The 17,674-nt window shown below is 45.8% G+C and overlaps 1 protein-coding gene across 1 annotated transcript in view; it reads right to left on the bottom strand.

Moving 5' to 3' along the window:
• Positions 1 to 2,816: 2,816 nt before the first annotated feature.
• gpr179 (G protein-coupled receptor 179) overlaps positions 2,817 to 17,674 on the bottom strand; it is a 101,176-nt gene continuing 86,318 nt past the window's right edge. The window contains exons 10-11 of the mRNA XM_072487502.1: positions 16,528 to 16,674; positions 2,817 to 10,431 (exon numbers count right to left, since the gene is read on the bottom strand). Of these exons, the coding sequence (XP_072343603.1) occupies positions 6,862 to 10,431; positions 16,528 to 16,674 (3,717 nt within the window). The 3' untranslated portion in view covers positions 2,817 to 6,861. The remainder of the gene's footprint in view (positions 10,432 to 16,527; positions 16,675 to 17,674) is intronic.

Genomic DNA, 17,674 nt, shown 5'->3' with positions numbered 1-17,674 from the left:
TCCAGGGTCCCAGGTTCGATTCCCGGCTTGGATCACTGTCTGTGCGGAGTCTGCACGTTCTGCCCGTGTGTGTGTGGGTTTCCTCCGGGTGCTCCGTTTCCTCCCACAGTCCAAAGATGTGCAGATTAGGGGGATTGGCTATGAAAAATTGCCCTTAATGTCCAATAAGGTTAGATGGGGTTACTGGGTTACGGTGAAAGGGTGGAGGCGTGGGCTTAAGTAGGGTGCTCTTTCCAAGGACAGGTACAGACTCATTGGGCTGAATGGCCTCCTTCTGCACTTAAATTATATGATTTACCAACACGTCGCACAGCTGCCTCACAGCGCCAGTGACCCAGGTTCAATTCCAGCTCCAGGAACTGTGTGGAGTTTGCACTTTCTCCCCGTATCTGCGTGGGTTTCCTCCGGGTGCTCCGGTTTCCTCCCACAGTCCAAAGATGTGCAGGTTAGGTGGATTGACCATGATAAAATTGCCCCTTATGCCGGGAGTTTTCGTGTTCGGTGGGGTTACAGGGGACGGGTGGGGGCGGGCCTAGGTGGGATACTCTTTCAGAGGGCCAGTGCAGACTCGATGGGCCGAATGGCCACCTTCTGCACTGTCGGGATTCCATGGTATGACGCATTCTCAGGTGTTAGCACACAAGCCGGGTACCGAGTAAAGCTTTCTAACACAGCAATGTGTTAGTGTGTCTGAATTTCATTCATCATTCTTGTAATCTGAGTGACTGCCAATTTATAGTTGAATTATGAACAGTTTTGTGTAGTTCACAAGAATGTGGGTTACCCCAAGCTCTATCATCCCAAAACTTTTACTGACAGAAGGATGACTTTCATCTCTCCACTCTGGCCAGAATTCAAACCCAAAATCTAACAGTGCAAAGGAAGGTATAGAATTTCATTCATATAGCCTCTTTCACATCCTTGATGTCCTGACAACTGCCAGATTATTTTGAAGTGTGGTTACTGTTGCTTTGTCATAAAGGTGGGAATAATGGCCAAGACACCAGATCTTTTATGCCAAACTGAACAGGCAGACATTGTTTCATAGACCTTGCCTTAAACTTTGGCCTGGAAGACAGCAGCTCTGACAATGCAGCACTCCCTCGGCACTGTACTGAAGCAACAGTATTCATTGACAATCAACTCAGTTGATCTTGATACGCAGTCCTCATCCCTGACTGCAATTGAACCAGTCAACTTGTAACAATAGAAAGTTTTTGCGAAGTTTTTATATTTCCTTTATTCCAAGTTCCTTAAGTTTAGTTGGTAGCTCCACCTGACTGTCGATTTGGCAATTCCATTCATTAAGGGCAAAATCATGTAGACATTTTTTTAAAGTTTAAGGGCAGCACGGTAGCATAGTGGTTAGCACAATTGCTTCACAGCTCCAGGGTCCCAGGTTCGATTCTGGCTCGGGTCACTGTCTGTGCGGAGTCTGCACATCCTCCCCGTGTGTGCGTGGGTTTCCTCCGGGTGCTCCGGTTTCCTCCCACAGTCCAAAGATGTGCAGGTTAGGTGGATTGGCCATGATAAATTGCCCTTAGTGTCCAAAATTGCCCTTAGTGTTGGGTGAGGTTACTGGGTTATGGGGATAGGGTGGAAGCGTGGACCTTGGTTAGGGTGCCCTTTCCAAGAGCCGGTGCAGACTCGATGGGCCGAATGGCCTCCTTCTGCACTGTAAATTCTATTCTATGATAAAGTTCAAAATGTTCTGTGTTGGCTTATATCTGGAAAGTTTTAAGAACATATTTAAAATTCATGGGATGCTAATACTAGAAATGAGGAACATCCTGGCTGCTCGAATTTATTCAATATACCATCTGTTTTCAATCTGTCAGAGGGATATAACTGAGCCAGTTCATCAATGCATCTTAACAATGACGGCTTGGATTTGTATAACACATTTAATGTAGTGAAACATTGCAAGGTGTTCCACAGGAGTGGTAACAAACAAAATATGACACCGAGGTATATAAAGTAGAAGACCCAAAGTTTGATGAAAGAGGTCAGTCTAAAGAAGCACCTTAAGGAGGAGGGAGTTGGGGAGGAATTTCAGAGCTGAGTATCGTGGTAGCTGAAGGCACGGCCACCAGTAGTAGAATGATTAGAATTGAGAATTTTAAAATCGAGACTTTGCGAGAACAAAAGCCAATGTTGATTTGAGAGCACGGGTGATAGGTGAACAGAACTAGGTGTGAGTTAGGACACAGCTCCAGCATCCCAGGTTCGATTCCCGGCTTGGGTCACTGTCTGTGCGGAGTCTGCATGTTCTCCCCGTGTCTGCGTGGGTTTCCTCCGGGTGCTCCGGTTTCCTCCCACAGTCCAAAGATATGCAGGTTAGGTGGATTGGCCATGATAAATTGCCCCTTAGTGTCCAAAAAGGTTAGGTGGGGTTACGGGGATAAGGTGGAGGTGCTCTTTCCCAGGGTTGGCGCAGACTCGATGGGCCGAATGGCCTCCTTCTGCACTGTAAGTTCTATGTCTATAGACAACAGAGTTTTGGATGAGCTTAAGTTTAAGTAGGGTGGAGTATGGGAAACCAGTCAATAGTCAAGTCCAGAAGTAACAACGGGATGGATAAGGCAATCAGTAGATGAGCTGTTGTGGAATTGGAAGGAGACAGCTTTGGGGATGGGATGTACATAACTTACAACCAAGTGCTGCAAACCATCTGTTCAGCCTCAGATAGTTGCCAGGAAGTTATGAAATAGTCTTTGATGAAGAAAATGTTTTAAAATAAATTGGGGAATCCACTGGAACTTGAGAAAACTGTTTTTAAAAAAAATAACTCATCACCCATGACATTGAGTGTGTTGTTTTTATTAAGTTTCAATTGCCACAATGCAATGTCACAATGTTGATAACCAGTAAACCAAAGGGGTGATAGACAAAGGAGGAAGATTACTCACTTGCGCGCTCTCAATGGCAGGGTATGTGTGTTCTGCTGATGACAGGACAGATATTAAGGCTATGGGAAAGAAACTGAAACTAGCGAAGAAATGTTCTTGCTAAATCACTTTATTTCCCTTTGGCAGGGAATTCAGTATCAACACTGACCTGGCAGAATCAAAATTTGTCATTTTATAACCATTTTAAATAGTAGGTTTAAGTTCACTGTGGTTTAGGAGCCTGAATTAAGATTTCCTCAGACATGAAGAAATGTTTGGGCTAATGTCACTTTGGGATATAAGCAACAGCAGAACTGTACTCAACGCAATCTGCAACCTCAGGGCCCGGCATATCTCCCATGCTACCATTACCACCAAGCTAGGGATCAACCCTGGTTCAATGAAGAGTGCAGGAGAGCATGCCAGGAGCTACATCAGGCATACTGAAAAATGAGGTGTCAACATGGTGAAGCTACAACACAGGACTACTTGTGTGCCAAATAGCATAAGCAGCAAGTAATTGACAGAGCTAAGCGATTCCACAATGAATGCATTAGATCGAAGCCCTGCCACATCCAGCCCTGAATGGTGGTGGACAATTAAACAGCTCACTGGAGGAGGAGGTTCCACAAATATCCCCATCCTCAATGATGGAGGAGCCCAGCACATATGTGCAAAAGACAAGGCTGAGGCATTTGCAAGAATCTTAAGCCAGAAGTATCGAGTGGATGATCTATCTCAGTCTCTTCCAGAGGCCCCAGCATCACAGATGTCAGTCTTCAGCCAATACGATTGACTCCATGTGATATGAAGAAACGGCTGAAGGCACTGGATACTGCAAAGGCTATGGGTCCTGACAATATTCCGGCAATAGTGTTGAAGACTTGTGCTCCAGAACTTGCCAGACCTCTAGCCAAGCTGTTCCAGTACAGCTACAACACTGGCAATGTGGATAATTGCCCAGATGTGTCCTGTACACAAGAAACAAGAGGTGCCTGTATACACCTCTCGCTGCCTCAGGAAGGCAGACAGCATTATCAGAGACCCCTCCCACCCAGCCATTGCCTTCTTCCAGACCCTTCCATCAGGCAGAAGGTATAGAAGTCTGAAGACTCGCACATCCAGACATAGGAACAGCTTCTTCCCCACAGCTACAAGGCTCCTCAATGACTCCCCCGCGGACTGATCTGTTCCCTGTAAGAACACTATTCACGACGCCCTATGCTGCTTTTGCTCATGTCTTTGCTTTATTTGGCCCATTGTTCCGCACTGTAACCAATCACTGTTTTGTCGATGTACCATTTGTCAGTGTTCCCTGCTGATTATCCTTGTGTCTACTATGTACGTACTGTGTACGTTTCTCGGCCGCAGAAAAATACTTTTCACTGTACTTCGGTACATGAGACAATAAACCAAATCAAACAGGACAAATGCAACCCAGCCAATTACTTCCCAATCAGTCTATTCTCCATCATCAGCAAAGTGATGGAAGGGGTCATCAACAGTGCTATCAAGCAGCAATAACTCAGCAATAACCTGCTCGCGGACTCTCGGTTTGAGTTCCGCCAGAGCCACTTGGTTCAAACATGGACAAAAGAGCTGAATGCCAGAGGTGAAGTGTGAGCAACTGCCCTTGACATCAAGATAGCATTTGGCGGAATATGGCATCAAGAAGCCCTAGCTAAACTGGAGTCAACGGGAATCATGGGGAAAACTCCACTGGTTGGAGTCCTGCCTGGCACAAAGGAAAATGGTTGTGGTGGTTGGAGCACAATCATTTCAGCTCCAGGACATCACTGCAGGAGTTCTTCAGCTGCTTCATCAATGATCTTCCTTACATCACAAGGTCAGAAGTGGGGATGTTTGCAGATGACCGCATAAAGTTCAGCACAATCCATGTGCAAATGCAGCAAGACCTGGACAATATCCAGGCTTGGGCTGGCAAAATGGCAAGTTACATTCGCGCCATGCAAGTGCTAGACAATGACCATCTCTTACAAGAGAGGATCTAACTATTGCCCCTTGACATTCAATGGCATTACCATCGCTGAATTCCCCACAATCAACATCCATTGATCAGAAACTGAACTGGACTAGCCATATTAATACTGTGGTTACCAGGGCAGGTCAATGGCTAAGAGTCCTACAGCGAGTAACTCACCTCCTGACTCCCCAAAGCCAATCCACCATCTGCAAGGCACAAGTCAGGAGTGTAATGGAATACTCTCCACTTGCCTGGATGAGTGCAGCTTCAACAGTACTCAAGCTTGAGACTATCCAAGACAAAACAGCCCGCTTGATTTCATCTCTTTCCACAAACATTCAAACCCTCCACCACCGACGCACAGTGGCAGCCGTGTGTACCATATACAAGATACACGACAGTAACTCACCAAGGTTCCTTAGACAGCACCTTCCAAACTCATGACCAATACCATCGGGAAGAACAAGAGTAGCACATATCTGTGAATCCCACCACCTGGAGGATCCCCTCCAAGTCACTCACCACACTGACTTGGAAATATATCGCCATTTCTACACTGTTGCTGGGGCAAAATTCTGAAACTCCCTCCCTAACAGCACAGTGGGTGTACCTACACTTCAGGGACTGCAGCGATTCAAGAAGGCAACTCGCCGCCACGTTCTGAAGGGCAACTAGGGATGGGTAACAAATACTGGCCTAACCAGCGATGCCCACATCCTGTAAATGAATTTAAAAAAATATGATGGACCAACCAACCAGAGGTCATGAGTTCAAATCCCACCACAGCAAGTTCAATCTGTTCTGTTCACATCTTTCTAGTTTGTCGTCCGTATTGCAGAACAAATGACAATAGTAAAGGACAATATCTAACTACATCAACAGAGAGATTTTGCAATCATGATCTCTGTTGTTTTAGGAAAAGAGGTTGATATCTGCTACCTAATAAGAGAATGTGACTCCTTTGCAAACGGCAGGTTCAATATTCTTAATGCAACTACAGCTCAGCGATAAATTTAGTTTTGTTAGTGTCTTCCATATTCCAGGCGGAAAATTAAAACAAAATTAGCTGTGATGGCAGCTGGAGTGCTGTTACTAGCCTCTCCGCACCTTGATTCGAAATCTATCAGCCATGGGTGGCACGGCGGTGCAGTGGTTAGCACAGCTGCCTCACGGCACTCAGGATCCGGGTTCATCCCAGACCTGGTCACTGTCTGTGTGGAGTTTGCACATTCTCCCCGTGTCTGCATGGGTCTCACCCCCACAACCCAAAGATATGCGGGGTAGGTGAATTGGCATGCTAAAATTGCCCCTTAATTGAGAAAAAAGGAATTGGGTACTCTAAATTCTTTTAAAAATATATATATATATCAGCCAGAGATGCTCATCGAAATTGCCATCCTGTCGAAGGTATGCATCTTTCTGTCTGATAACCCCTAGCTATAGTACCCTGATGTCAATGGCCTAGGATGCTAAAACAAGGTGGTGCATATTTCAGAAGTGGGAAGGTAAATAGGTTCAAGTGTGCAATTGGAGCACACTTCCTTAGAGCAACTGCAGCCACCAGCACCGAGATCCCATCTAATCCCATGGGGAAGACAGCAAAATGAACCACGATCTCTAGTTTTCTCACTGAACACTGACCAAACTTGCGCATCATAGTACAAACAAGATATCAGAAACAAAGAGGGAAAAGGAACGCATGGTGTTTTGTATCGGTTTACAATCTGTGAGATGTAATTTCATTTACGATTCCTTTTCAAAGTACCTCTTCTGTTGGTCCATGAAACAATCCTACTAGATTTAGGCAGATGCAATATGGATACACCTGCCTCAGATTGTTTAGTCAGTTGTAGCAATATGAATATTTAGTTGAACACAAATGTATTATTAGCCACTTCTTTTGGGAAGAAGCAGTTTATTACATTGCACATTTTGTATTTACATGAGAAATCACAGTCCTTTATCTTCAGCTTTGGCACCTCAATAAACTCATACTAAATGCATAGGACAGCTGGCAGTTGAATCGTTAACATTTTCTTTATCTTTTGGTTTTGCAGCTTTATTTTCAGATTGGTTTGCTGTTGTTGCTTCAATGTCCCAGGGAGAAACTGAAGTTAAATTACTTTCGGCTTTTGTAGCCGTTTGAATTTTTCCAGTTGCTGATGGTTCTGTCCCCCAAAGACAAATGTCGAGAACTTTAGATTTATCAGGGGGAGTTGATAATTCTCCTTTGTTCCCAGTATCCCAGGGACGGATATCTGCAACACTTGATTTAACAACCGGCGGTGATAATTCTTCCTTCTTCCCAGTATTTTCTGTATCCCATGGACAGAAAGCTGTGATCTTAAATTTATCGATAGGCAATGTTTTTTGTTCCGCGCTCCCAGTATGTTCTGCCTCCCAAAGACAAATAGCTGGAACTTTAGATTTACCAACAGACTGTGATGTTTCATCTTTGCTCCCAGAATATCCTGTATCCCAGGGACAAATATCTGCGATCTTTGATCTATCAATGGGCAGTGATGTTTCATCTTTGCTCCCAGAATGTCCTGTATCCCAGGGACAGATATCTGAGACATTTGATTCACCAATGGGCAGTGATGTTTCATCTTTGCTCCCAGAATATCCTGTATCCCAGGGACAGATATCTGCAACTTTTGATTTATCAATGGGCAGCGATGTTTCATCTTTGCTTCCAGAATGTCCTGTATCCCAGGGACATATATCTGCAACTTTTGATCTATCAATGGGCAGTGATGTTTCATCTTTGCTCCCAGAATGTCCTGTATCCCAGGGACATATATCTGCAACTTTTGATCTATCAATGGGCAGTGATGTTTCATCTTTGCTCCCAGAATGTCCTGTATCCCAGGGACATATATCTGCAACTTTTGATCTATCAATGGGCAGTGATGTTTCATCTTTGCTCCCAGAATGTCCTGTATCCCAGGGACATATATCTGCAACTTTTGAGGTATCAATGAGCAGTGATGTTTCATCTTTGCTCCCAGAATGTCCTGTATCCCAGGGACAGATATCTGCAACTTTTGAGGTATCAATGAGCAGTGATGTTTCATCTTTGCTCCCAGAATATCCTGTATCCCAGGGACAGATATCTGCAACTTTTGATCTATCAATGGGCAGTGATGTTTCATCTTTGCTCCCAGAAATTCCTGTATCCCAGGGACAGATATCTGAGACATTTGATTCACCAATGGGCAGTGATGTTTCATCTTTGCTCCCAGAATATCCTGTATCCCAGGGACAGATATCTGCAACTTTTGATCTATCAATGGGCAGTGATGTTTCACCTTTGCTCCCAGAATGTCCTGTATCCCAGGGACAGATATCTGTAACCTTTGATCTATCAATGGGCAGTGATGTTTCATCTTTGCTCCCAGAATGTCCTGTATCCCAGGGACAGATATCTGCGATCTTTGATCTATCAATGGGCAACAATTTTCCTCCTTTGTTCTCTCTATCCAACATCTTTCCTGGTGCCATCATAAGTTTTAATGACAGTGCTAATTGTTTAGATTGCTGTAGTGAATAATTTACTTCATTTGCTTTCAAGGTGCCATGTACAATTGATGCTGAGACATTAGCACCAAGTGATAAAGACCTTCCCTTCTTCTGATCTGCACCCGATGCCTCTTCTAAAATGACGTCCCAGGGACAGATGATTGCCGTATTCGCTGATGCCTGTTTTAAGAGTGACATGAATCTTTGTCGCTTATCTCCTTTATCTACTGTACGCTGTGGAGAAGTAGCTGCCATTTTAGACTTATCTGTTGACTGTGATTTTCCCTCTTTGTTCTTGGTCTCTCCTGTTTCCGAAGGACAAATAGCAGCAGGTTTATCTAATGAACTAACTGCTTCTGTTTTCTTCTCCTTTTCCTTGTCTGTACTGCCCTTGACTTTCTCACTTACTTTCCTTGACTCCTCTTTCTTGCTATCCTTCATTTGTCCTGGTGCCATTAGGAGTTTCAAGGAGTGGCCAAACCCTTTAGGTTGCTTCGATTGATCATTTTCATCCTTCACTTTCAAGGATCCATGCATAGGTGGCCCTGGAGAACCAACACAGACCGACAAAGACCTCCCCTTTTTCTGATCTGTACTTGAGTCCATTGATGATGTCTCATCTGCCATCGTGTCCCATGGACAAATGATTGAGCTATTGCTTGATGCTTGTTTCATGAGTGAAATGTACCTTTCCCGCTTGTCCCCTTTATCTACTGTGCACAGTGGAGAAGTATCTGTCTTTTTAGACTTATCTGTTGACTGTGATTTTCCATCTTTGTTCTTGGTCTCTCTTGTTTCTGAAGGACAAATAGCAGCAGGTTTATCTAATGAACTCACAGCTTCTGATTTCTTCTCCTTTTCCTTGTCTGTACTGCCCTTGACTTTCTCACTTACTTTCTTTGACTTCTCTTTCTTGCTATCCTTCATTTGTCCTGGTGCCGTTAGGAGTTTCAAGGACAATCCAAACCCTTTAGGTTTATTCAGTGAGTCATTTTCATCCTTCACTTTCAAGGATCCATGTATAAGTGGCCCTGGAGAACCAACACAGACTGACAAAGACCTCCCCTTTTTCTGATCTATACTTGAGTCCATTGATGATGTCTCATCTGCCATCGTGTCCCATGGACAAATGATTGAGCTATTGCTCGATGCTTGTTTCATGAGTGAAATGTATTTTTCCCGCTTTCTCTCACCCAGAGGAGCATCTGTTTTTATTTGATTAATCGTTTCAGAAGATAAATGTGTTTTATCAACCTTGGGAGACACTGATGTTCGACGAGTGCTGCCATTTCTTGAATATTCAATGGTTCCTTGCTGCACCGCTGAATCAGACATTTTATTTGCCTCCTCCAACTGTGCTGGAGCTGTGGGGGGATATAGCTTCGCTGGTGCCTGCCTGGTCGACGGCTTCTTTTGAACTCTATCTCCCACCTGCTTTGTGCTCTCTTCACACTTTTTTGTAAGCGTCAATGCCTTTTCTCTTGCACAGCTAACAACACTAAGAGATTTATGCAGCGTGCCTGGCTTGACATTTAATGGGTTCATATCCACAGTTAGGTTGTGTGCACTGGCGGACTTGTACACTAAAGGGGCATCATCTAATGAGTCAATGTCGTATCTCTGGGAGGCTTTCTTTGCGAGTTTCTTTCTCATCAGTGAATCCAATAGGGAAGGATCTCTGCAGGAATCAGTTCTGCTGATGTGACCATCCCGATGCTCCCTGACATGGTCATAGGTACTGTGAGATTTTCTTATTGAGAAAACACGATGTTTTATGGAGTCTTCTTTCACTTTCATGCTGGAGTTGGCAGAATCATAAAGCTTTTTCCTGTAGGAACCCGCATAACTGCTCCCTGCAATAGATCCATCCCTGCTGCACTGTCTGCTCATTGACTCTGGAATTTCAGAAATACGTTTAATGATGGAGCGACCCAGAGCTCTTCGGGAACTCCTCTTTTTCTGCAGGTGTGGGTTATTGGCTGTCATCTTCTTTGTCTTATGCACTTCCAGCTGGGCATAAAGCTTCTTGAGTTCATCCTGCAGGAGAAGAAAGAAAGTGTCGATAAAGTATTAACGTTTTCCAAAAGTTTCCTGAGCAACCTACTGGCATCATTTCACCTTCCTGCCAGTGTATCGTTCATGGGAAGCTGAGACTGTATTTCTTTTGTGGTCACTGGAGAGATATAACAAAAATCTATTTGCTACCTGTTGTGACCTCAATACTTGTATCGCCAACCCTCCAGGGTGGTCTGGGAATTGAAGATTAATCTCTCGGACATCACCACAAGCAAAAGACTGGAGAAAAATCAATGTTGTCAAATACAAAATTGTGTGTTTCTCCATTCTCTTAGAACATTATTTAATTGATTGTAAAAATATTGAAGATTTGGGAGGAAGCAAAGGCTGTATAACAATCCAGAATCATCTGATTGAGTAATGGGAAGTTTAGTGTGCTTTCTTTTTTTTTTAAATTTAGAGTACCCAATTCATTTTTTCCAATTAAGGGGCAATTTAGCGTAGTCAATCCACCTGCACATCTTTGGGTTGTGGGGGCGAGACCCACGCAAACACGGGGAGAATGTGCAAACTCCACACGGACAGTGACCCAGGGCCGGGATCGAACCTGGGACCTCAGCGCTGTGAGGCAGCAGTGCTAACCCACTGCACCACCGTGCTGCCCCGTTTTGTTTGCTTTCTGATTGGATGTGGGAAGACCATGAATGTGAACTTATTACACAATCAGTAGCAGGAGCTCTGTGATGAAACCTCCACAAATACATGTAACTAAGGTTGGCAACAGAACAGTTCCAATGTCCATGAACATCTGACCCACAATAGCATAGATTTTGGGATGGGTGTTCTACCGCTGGTTTTGAGCCTCTGAAACTCTGCTCTTGTTAAAGTATCTCATTGATTTGGACCTCTGAAGCTATCAGCTCAAAGAGAATCATACACTGCTGAACATGTTGCAAATATAGCATAAAGAACATATATAGAAAATAGAAGCAGAATGCCTGCTCCGCCATTCATTATGATCGTGCCTGATCATCAAGTTCAATACCCTATACCCTGATCCCACCTTCCCCCTGCCCCCCTCCCCAAAATCCCTTTAGCCCCACTGCTTTCCAAATGCTGTGCTATGAAATCCTTGACAATGGACTCTAGCAACTTCCCTACTTCCAGCATTCAGCTCACTAGTCTATAGTTCCCTGCTTTCTCTCTACAGGGTTATATTAGCTACCCTCCAGTCTGTAGGGAGCATTCCAGAGTCCAAAGAATTTTGGAAAATGACCACCAATGGATCTACTATTTCGAGGGCCACTTCGTTAAATACTCTGGGATGAAGATTATCAGGCCCTGGAGATTTATCTGCCTTCAACCCCATTAATTTCCCCAAAACCATTTCTCTACTAATACTAATTTCCTTCAGCTCCTCACTAAAACTTAAGTTTCTTAGAACGTCCGGTACATTATTCATGTCTTCCTTTTGTGAAGACAGAAGCAAAGTACGAATTTAGTTCCTCCGCCATTTCTTTGTTCACTGTTGTGAATTCCCCTGACTGGAAGTAGCACGGGGCGCAGTGGTTAGCACTGCTGCCTCACGGCGCCGAGGTCCAGGTTCGATCCCGACTCTGGGTCACTGTCCGTGTGGGTCAACGTCCCTCCTCAGTTAATGAATCAGTACTCCTCCGTGTTGAAGACCACTTGGAGGAAGCACTGAGGGTCGCACGGGTGCAGACTGTACTCTGGATGGGGAACTTCGATGTCCATCGCCAAGAGTGGCTCGGTAGTACCGCCATAGAGCGAGCTGGCCGGGTCCTAACGGACAGCTGTTAGACTGGGACTGCAGCATATGGTGAGGGAACCAATGAGAGCCAATAACATACTTTTTTCAAAATAAATTTAGAGTACCCAATTACTTTTTTCCAATTAAGGGGCAATTTAGCGTGGCCAATCCACCTAGCCCGCACATCTTTGGGTTGTGGGGGCGAAACCCACACAAACAAAGGGAGAATGTGCAAACTCCACACGGACAGTGACCCAGAGCCGGGATCGAACCTGGGACCTCAGCGCCGTGAGGCAGCAGTGCTAACCACTGCACCACCATGCTGACCTCGCAATAACATACTTGACCTCATCCTCATCATCCTGCCTGCTGCAGATGCATCTGTCCATGACAGTACTAGCAGGAGTGACCACCGCACAGTCCTTATGGAGACGAAGTTCGTCTTCACATTGAGGTTACACTCCATCGTGTTGTGTGGCACTACCACCGTGTTAAATGGGACAGACTTCAAACAGATTTAGCAACTCAAGATTGGGCGTCCATGAGGCGCTGTGGGCCATCAGCAGCAGAAGAAATGTACTCAACCTCATGACCCTGCATATCCCCCACTGTACCATTACTGACAAGCCAGATAATCAACCCTGGTTCAATGAAGAGTGCAGGAAGGCATGCCAGCAGCAGCACCATACATACAAAAAATGAGGTGTCAACCTGGTGAAGCTACAACACAGAACTACTTGAGTGCCAAACAGTATAAGCAGCAAGTGATAGAGCTAAACAATTCCACAACAAACGCACCAGATCTGAGCTCTGCAGTCCTGCCAAACCCAGCCATGAATGGTGGTGGACAATTAAACAACTCACTGGAGGAGGAAGCTCCACAAATATCTCCATCCTCAATAATGGAGGTGCCCAGCAAATCAGTGCAAAAGACAAGGGTGAAGCACTCGCAACAATCTTCAGCCAGAAGTGCCGAGTGGACAATCCACCTCAGTCTCCTCCAGAGGTCCCCAGCATCAATGATGCCAGTCTTCAGAAAATTCAATTTACTCCATGTGATATCAAGAAATGGCTGAAGGTACTGCAAAGGCTAGGGGCCCTGACAATATTCCGGCAATAGTACTAAAGACTCGCGCTCCAGACCTTGCCGCACCCTTAGCCAAACTGCTCTAGTACTATAATACTATAATACTGGCATCTACCCGGCAATGTCTGTCCTGTACACAAGAAACAAAACAAATCCAACCCAGCCAATTACTGCCCCATCAGCCTGTTCCTTCCCTAACACCACTGTGATTGCAGTGGTTCAAGAAGGCAGCTCGCCACCAACTTCTCAAGGGCAACTAAGAATGGGCAATAAATGCCAACGATGCTCATATCCCATAAATAAATTAAAACCTGGAATTGAAAGCTAACCTTGGTAATGGTGGCCACAAAACTACCATTGATTGCAATAAAAACCCATCTGGTACACTGATGTCCTTTAGGGAAGGAAATCTGCCCGTACCTGGTTGGACCTTTACGTGACTCTTAAATACCCTCTGAAATGGCCTGCCAAACCACTAAGTTCAAGGGCAAATGCTAGTCTTACCAATGATGCCCAAATCCCATATAAGAATAAATATGAAATAAAGCTGGTTTCTGGGGTTACGGTTGGTCTGTGAGGGAATTTCAGCTGATCCTTATGACTATGGTATTTCTATTTTGCAGTGAATTGCTTTTTTTGGTAATGTAGCAGCAAGACCTGGATGATATTCAGGCTTGAGCTGACAAATGGCAAGTAACTTTCACGCTACACAAGTGTCAGGCAATGACCATCTCCAACAAGACACTATCTAACCATTTACACTTGACCATGACTGAATCCCACATTATTAACATACTGGGGAGTTACTGTAGTGGCTTGAGACTTACACTGGAGGCTTCTAGCAAAGGCAGTTAGATAGCCGGCACAGAACAGTGTACAACAGGTCTTTACACTGCAGCTGCCTGCTCCACACTTACCAGGGACCTGCTCCCAGGGCCCTGCGGAAACGTCCCATTGGCTGGGCTTTGCATGTTCCCGCGCGATTGGCCCAGAGGGTGGTCTGTAGGCCTCGCCCCCTTAAGTCTCTGACCACATTACCCCGAAATTATGTACAAATGCTACGATGGTTAACAGGGAGAATCAAGGAAAGGGAGTCCATCAAAAAGTAAATGGGTCTGGAGACCTCTGGATCCTCCTGGACCTCCTTAGCTCAGCCCCAGACTCGGCACTTTTTTGGGCGATCGAGTGGTCCACAGTCGATGCCACCTCAGGAGGGACCACTTATTTTATTTTAAATTTAGAGTACCCAATTCTTTTTTTTCCCCCAATTAAGGGGCAATTTAGCGTGGCAAATTCACCAACCCTGCACAACTTTGGGTTGTGGGGGTGAGACCCGGGCAGACACGAGGAGAATTTGCAAACTCCACATGGACAGTGACCTGGGCCGTTATCGAACCCGGGTCCTCGGCGCCATGAGGCAGCAGTGATAACCACTGGGCCACCGTGCTGCCCTTAGGTGCGCCCACTTCAATGGCAGGCGAACTAGCCTCACGGGCCTTGATAGACACAGCTGGTTAAACAGAAACGGGAGTCCCTGGCTCCCCTCGGCTGGACAGGAATACAATGCTCACTGGAATTGTCGATTCCACATCGAAGGTTGCCACCCCTCGACTCCTCAGGTGGTCAATGTGTTTTTTGATGGACTCCCATTAACATCAACCACATAAAACACTGGCACTGACTGGGCCAAACCCCACCCTTCTAACCAAGGCCAACCGGCAGTGAAATTTCATACAAAAGCCAGGTTTCCCAACCGGAACGATTTGTCTCCCCTCTGTTCTGACGACTGACTCTTATGGGCGGCCTGAGGTGCCTCCACCCTCCCTGCCAAATTTTGAAATACAAGATCCAATTGGGTTCTCAACCAATGACCCATGAGCCGCTCAGCTGGTGTGACCCCTGTGGCTGAATGTTGGGTTGAGTTGTACGACAACAAAAATGTCGGCACATTTACTCGGCCTGTACTGTGCTAAACTGTTCTCTGCTCTAATTAGGCAACCTCTGGCGAAGTTGCTTCTTCAGGACATTCTTGAAAGTTTGAATGGCCCTCTCAGCCAGACTGTTCGATGCTGGGTGGTAGGGCGCTGTCCTTGTGTGTCATGTGCCATTTGATGTCACAACTTGCTGTAAATCACCGCCAGTGAAGAGAGTGCCATAGTCCAAAACAACTGATTCGGGAAGTCCATTCATGGAAAAGACTCAGCCCGAGACATCTACTGTGGCCATTGAGGTCACCATCTCTAGAACAGATAGCTACTTCCAGTGAGCATCTACCAATCTACCAGCACCAAAAACATCTTGCCCAGGACCGGCCCTCATAATCAACGTGGAACCTGCTTCCCGAGTGACCTGGCCATTCCCAGGTGTGAAGGGTGGTGGTAGGCAGCAAAGATTGCTGCATTGGGCAAGGGTGGCACTGTTGTACTCGTTCTTCAACGCCTTTGCCTATGCCTGGCCACTGGACATAATTGCACATCTAACATCTTCATCTTAGTCTGCCCTGGGTGGGCCCCATGTATCTCTTAAAGGAGGGGCCCCCTGGCCTGAGCAGCCGCGTGTACCACCTACAAGATGCACTACAACAACTCACCAAGGTTTCTTCGGCAGCATCTTCCGCAACTTCTACAACCTGGAAGGACAAGGGCAGCAGATATAGAGGAACACCGTCATCGGCAAGTTCCTCTCCAAACACTCACCATCCTGATTTGGAAATATATCGCTGTTTGGTCACTATCTCTGGGTCTAAGTCTTGGAACTCCCTCCCTAACAGCACTGTGGGTGGACCTACACCATATGGGCTGCAGTGGTTTAAGAAGGCTGCTCACCACCAGCTTCTCAAGGGCAATTAGGGATGGGCAAAAAATGCTGGCCTAGTCAGCGACCCCTACATCCAATGAACGTATGTATTTTAAAAAATGTTAGTGAGGACAATAATCATTCAATACTTTGAATGGCAAGTTGTCTTTTTTTATAGGAAAGCATCTAATCTTTATCCACACAGCAATCAATATGATTCCTGGAATAAACATACCGTACCACCCTTTGTCACACCCGGAGAGTCCCTTTATCATCTTTATTACTATTATTCATTCTCAGAATGTGGTTGATTCTGGCAGGGACTCCTTTGTGTTGAAAGTTACTTGTTCCCAGGGGCTAGATTACAAGGAGGATTTTTTTTCTCCAGCCCGTTCTTCCAAAGGTGACCTACTTATTTTCTGTATTCGCGCAACCTAGTTTCAATCCCTTTCTCCTTGCTCACCCTGATATCATCTGGCTCCAGGCTGTGATCACTCCAGGCTGATGTGACACTGTTGTTGAGATAGGAACCAGAGAAGCGCAAGTCAAGCTCATCCTCATACACCTCGGCCACTATGTCCTCCCTCAGGGGTGCCCCCACATGGAGGAACTGCAAACAGAAAAGAGAGTGACTGCAGTTTAGGAACAATTCACTGGGAATCTCATCAATTCCCTCATGTAAAATCTGCTAAATAACCCGGATTACTCAACTGACTTTAAACATTGTTCAAGCTTACTCATTGTAAAATAATTATTTCTTTAAATTCTGAATGATGGGCCCGAATTTAATTACTAATGTAAAAATCGTTATGACGTATGTGCAGCACTGCAGGAGACTCGCTTGAGGGTGAAGGACCAGGTGAGACTTAAAAAGGGCTGGGTTAGTCAGATGTTTCACTCTGGATTTGACGGAAGGGCTCGAGGGGTAGCGGTAATGGTCAGCAAAAGAGTACGCTTCCAGATGGAGAAGGTGGTGGCAGATCAGGGGGGTAGATATGCGATTGTGACAGGGGCGCTGGAGGGGAGGTTAGGGGCGCTGTTAAGTGTATACGGCCCCAATTGGGACGATGTGGGATTCGCAAAGAAGGTGTTTGGGGCCATCCCCGACTTGGACACACACAAACTGATAGTGGGGGCGACTGGAACTTGGTGCAGGAGCCAAGGTTGGACAGGTCACGGCCGTGCTCGCTGGTCCCATCGGGGGGGGGGGGGGGGGGGGGGCGAAGACGTTGGCTGGGCTAATGGTGGAAATGGGAGGGGTGGACCCTTGGAGGTTTCTGCACTGGAGGGAACGGGAATACTCATTTTTCTTAGCAGTCCATAAGGTATACTCGCGGATCGACTTTTTTGTGGTGGGGAAGGTTTTGCTGTCTGGGGTTAAGGGGTCGGAATACTCGGCAATTGCAGTATCAGATCATGCTCCGCATTGGGTGGATATGGTACTGGAGAAGGGGATAGTGCAGAGGCCGGGATGGAAATTAGATGTGGGACTTTTGGGGGACCAAGGGTTCTATGACAAAACTGAAAAGGTAATTGAGGAATATGTAGGTTTCAACTGTACAGGTGAGGTGTCGAAGGCAGTTGTCTGGGAGGCTCTAAAGGCGGCGGTG

The sequence above is a fragment of the Scyliorhinus torazame genome, chromosome 21 (assembly GCF_047496885.1).
Source record: "Scyliorhinus torazame isolate Kashiwa2021f chromosome 21, sScyTor2.1, whole genome shotgun sequence".
NCBI classification, from domain to species: Eukaryota; Metazoa; Chordata; class Chondrichthyes; order Carcharhiniformes; family Scyliorhinidae; genus Scyliorhinus; species Scyliorhinus torazame.
Note: the sequence above shows the minus strand (reverse complement) of the source record. Positions and strands in the feature narration are given on the sequence as shown.